Below are 3563 nucleotides of genomic sequence, written 5' to 3' on the forward strand. Positions count from 1 at the left end.
AATAATAATAATAATAATAATAATAATAATAAGATTAATAATAATAATAATAATAATAAAATTAATAATAATTTTTAATTTCTTTTTGCTTTCTCTTTAGCTTCGTAAGCGTCCATTGACGACAGCAGAATTCATTCCTTTTCTTGCTAAAATTGATCCGATTTATAGAGAAGAAGAGGAAGCATACAAAGTAAATCTATTATTAGAACTGTTTAGGTACCTTGTTACTAAAAATAGTACAACTGTATATAGTAATTTATAAATAAGGAACTTTGTTAGTTGTTACTAAAAATAGTATCTACACGTACATCTAATCTTCATTGTTCAATGATTAATACTGAGAGCCTTGTTACTGAAAATAATCTATATTATACATACATGTAATGTACATATAATTATAGTATAAATAGAACTAATAATTATTTTATACCTTTTTTGTTAATGTAGGCTTGGTTTAACAAGACTCCTCTTGGAAAGAAGAGAGCTAAAGCTATCAAAGAAGCAAAGGGAGAGGATGATGGAGGAGGAGGGAAGAAAGGGAAGGGAAAGGGGAAAGGAAAAGGGAAAAAGAAAAAGAAATAGACACAAAAATACAAAATACACTTATTAACTGTATTATTGTCTTTAATTACACATGTACATGTACAATGTACATCATGTATTGATAATGAATTCCTGATGTGTGGGCGGGTATCAATGAATCTAATTACCTTAGGGTGGGTATTAATTGAGCTCTTAAATTTTAGCGTTTTCAAGGGGACCCTGATTTAGCGAAATGTAATATTAGCGAAAATAGGAAGAAAATCAATGGCAAAACCCCTATTCAATAGCATAACACTTCCCAAGAAGCCCAATCTATAATTTAAGAGCAGAACACTTTAATAGGACCACCCTATCTACTGTTATCTTGTTACAGATCTTGCCTATCTTATGTACTTGTTTACACAAGTACATAATAACTATAGAGCGGTCGCAGTGACGTCACTTTAACGCCATAATTACTTCCGTATGATATGGCAAAAATTAATGAGCCTCATTCGTTTACAGCAGCAAAGTTGCTTCTTCTATAACTTCTTTTACACAGCACAAGGCAGAAAAGGAGTACAATTCTAGCGGTAGTAAGCAGAAAAGTAGCGATAACAATAATTACAGGAGTAACAAGGCAATGCTGTGTTAGTCTCGCCACGCCCCTTTGCTACCTGCGGAGAAAGGGTCTGGAGACACTCACGGTAAAAATGTGTGCTTCATGCAGAGAAATCCACGTCCCAATCAGATTGCTCGAACCACGTGTAGGACAAGAAGTCATGTGACCGAAGAGCTTTGGTTAAGACAAAAGAAGAAGAATGAGGACCAAATAAAGGCTGGATGGAGCCTGTAACACTCCCTGGACTTCTTGTCTCCAGACCCTTCCTCCGTAGATAGCGAAGGGGCGGGGCGAGACTAATGCTGTGTTCACTTTGGCCGCTTCACTGATTCTCTATCCGAGGACTTTTTGCTTCCTTTGCATCCCTGGGTCCAGGAAAATGAAAGAGCAGCATGAATTAGCCATGCTCATAGTTAAGGAAGCCTGCCAGAAGAGTTTATAGCGCTGTACAAATGAATGGCAAAGTAGCCATTTTGCTATGCGGAAGTAATTATGACGCACGCTGTGACGTCATATGAAACCGCTTTCTATATAATTAGCGACTGGTTGAATTTGAAGTACACTCGCTAAAAACGCTAAAATTAAGTGTCGCAATTAATACACACCCTAAGGTAACTGATCACAATTCACAAGATGTCGTTAGAGGACAAGTGTGGGACTGCGTTTAGGGATAAAGATCATGAAGAAGCTGTTCGCTTACTACCATTAGTGAAGGAAGTTAAGGAACCGAATGAAATTAAAATAGCAGGGGATGGTCTACTTCATTTGTCTTCATACAATGGCTGGTTAGATGTTACAAAAGATCTCATCGCTAAATATCACTGTGACCCACACAAAAGAGATGGTGTGGATAGGACTTGTCTTCATTGGGCTGCAGAAGGTAATCATGTTGATGTGATGAGATATCTCATTGATGAGTGTCACTGTGATCCAATGGCTGTTAACAGGTGGGGGTGGACACCTCTTCATTATGCTGCAGAAGATAATCATGTTGATGTGATGAGATATCTCATTGATGAGTGTGACTGTGATCCAATGGCTGTTGACAGCAGGGGGTGGACACCTCTTCATTATGCTGCAGGAGGTAATCAAGTAGATGTGATGAGATATCTCATTGATGAGTGTCACTGTGATCCAATGACTGTTAACGGGACTGGGGGGACACCTCTTCACGTAGCTACTAGTTGTGGCAGTTCTGCAGCTGTTGGATATTTACTATCAACTAGTAAATGTGATCCATTGGCTAAAGACAATGAGGGGAGAACACCATTTAAACTAGCTAAGGAGAGAGGTCACACTGATACTCTTTCTGTCTTGAAGAAGTTTGGTGATATAAAATCATCTCATCCAATTGATTCTTATGTTAACGTCCTCCTTGTGGGTAATCCTGGAGCTGGTAAAAGTACTCTTAGTCATGTCATCAATGACACAGCTACTGGTTCGATTGTTCTTGGTTCCTTTAGAAATGTTGGGGGGGTAGTGCCCTGTACTGCTGGCATCATTCCTTATAAACTACAACACAGGACACTGGGTAACATCATTCTTCATGATTTTGCTGGTCATTCGGAATACTACTCCAGTCACAGTGCTGTCATTGAGAATCTGTTACAAGGTTCTGGTGGTGTGTTCCTGATAGTAGTCAATATATTGGAGAAGGAACCAGTCAAACAGCTTCATCAGTGGCTAACAGTTGTGAGAAATGAAGCACACAAAGCTCTTAATCAATGCCATGTTATTGTAATAGTCAGTCATAAGGATGAGATAAGTAATCCTGTTGAAAGGAGAAGGAGAAAGGAAGAAATACAGGAGATTATTGTAAGGGAAAGGTATGATAGTGTCTTCTTAGATTGTCGTAAGCTTGGTGGGAGTGGTGTGGATTCCTTCTTTAATAAGTTGTGTAGTGCCTGTGAGTCCATTCGTAGTACAAGTGGAAGGAATTTGAGTCTTTATTGTCACATGATGTATGGTCTACTGGAGGAAAGGAAAGAGAATATACTGACCCTCTCTGATGTAATGTCTGCTGGTAAGGACAATGATGATTACTTCATACCAGATAAGAGAGAAAACGTCTTGGATGTTCTTCATTCGTTGCACTCAACTGGTTTGATCAGTGTTCTTAAAATTGAAGACAAGGTATGGGTTGTTGTGAATAAGGGTATACTACTAACTGAGGTGGATGGGATTCTCTTTGCTCCAGAGACATTCAAAGAACACGTTGACATTGCTAGCAATACTGGTATTGTTAGTGTGTCTGGTCTGACTAGACTCTTCCCTGACTATGATCCAGACATGTTAATTCGTTTTCTGAAGAACATGGAACTCTGTGAAGAAATTAATCCATCTTTCCTAAGAATGACAAACCTCCGTCAGTTAACAGTGGAAGAGGAGGAGGAGGAAGAGAGAGAAAGAGGAGGAGAAA

At 38.6% G+C, this 3563-nt stretch overlaps 1 protein-coding gene across 1 annotated transcript in view; it reads left to right on the top strand.

The window, feature by feature from the left end:
• Nucleotides 1-706, top strand: part of LOC100637685 (IQ and AAA domain-containing protein 1-like) — a 7136-nt gene extending 6430 nt beyond the window's left edge. The window contains exons 3-4 of the mRNA XM_020002601.1: nucleotides 101-190; nucleotides 448-706. Of these exons, the coding sequence (XP_019858160.1) occupies nucleotides 101-190; nucleotides 448-582 (225 nt within the window). The 3' untranslated portion in view covers nucleotides 583-706. The remainder of the gene's footprint in view (nucleotides 1-100; nucleotides 191-447) is intronic.
• Nucleotides 707-3563: the final 2857 nt, after the last annotated feature.

Source organism: Amphimedon queenslandica, unplaced genomic scaffold (assembly GCF_000090795.2).
Source record: "Amphimedon queenslandica unplaced genomic scaffold, v1.1 AMPQUscaffold_12877, whole genome shotgun sequence".
Classification (NCBI taxonomy): domain Eukaryota; kingdom Metazoa; phylum Porifera; class Demospongiae; order Haplosclerida; family Niphatidae; genus Amphimedon; species Amphimedon queenslandica.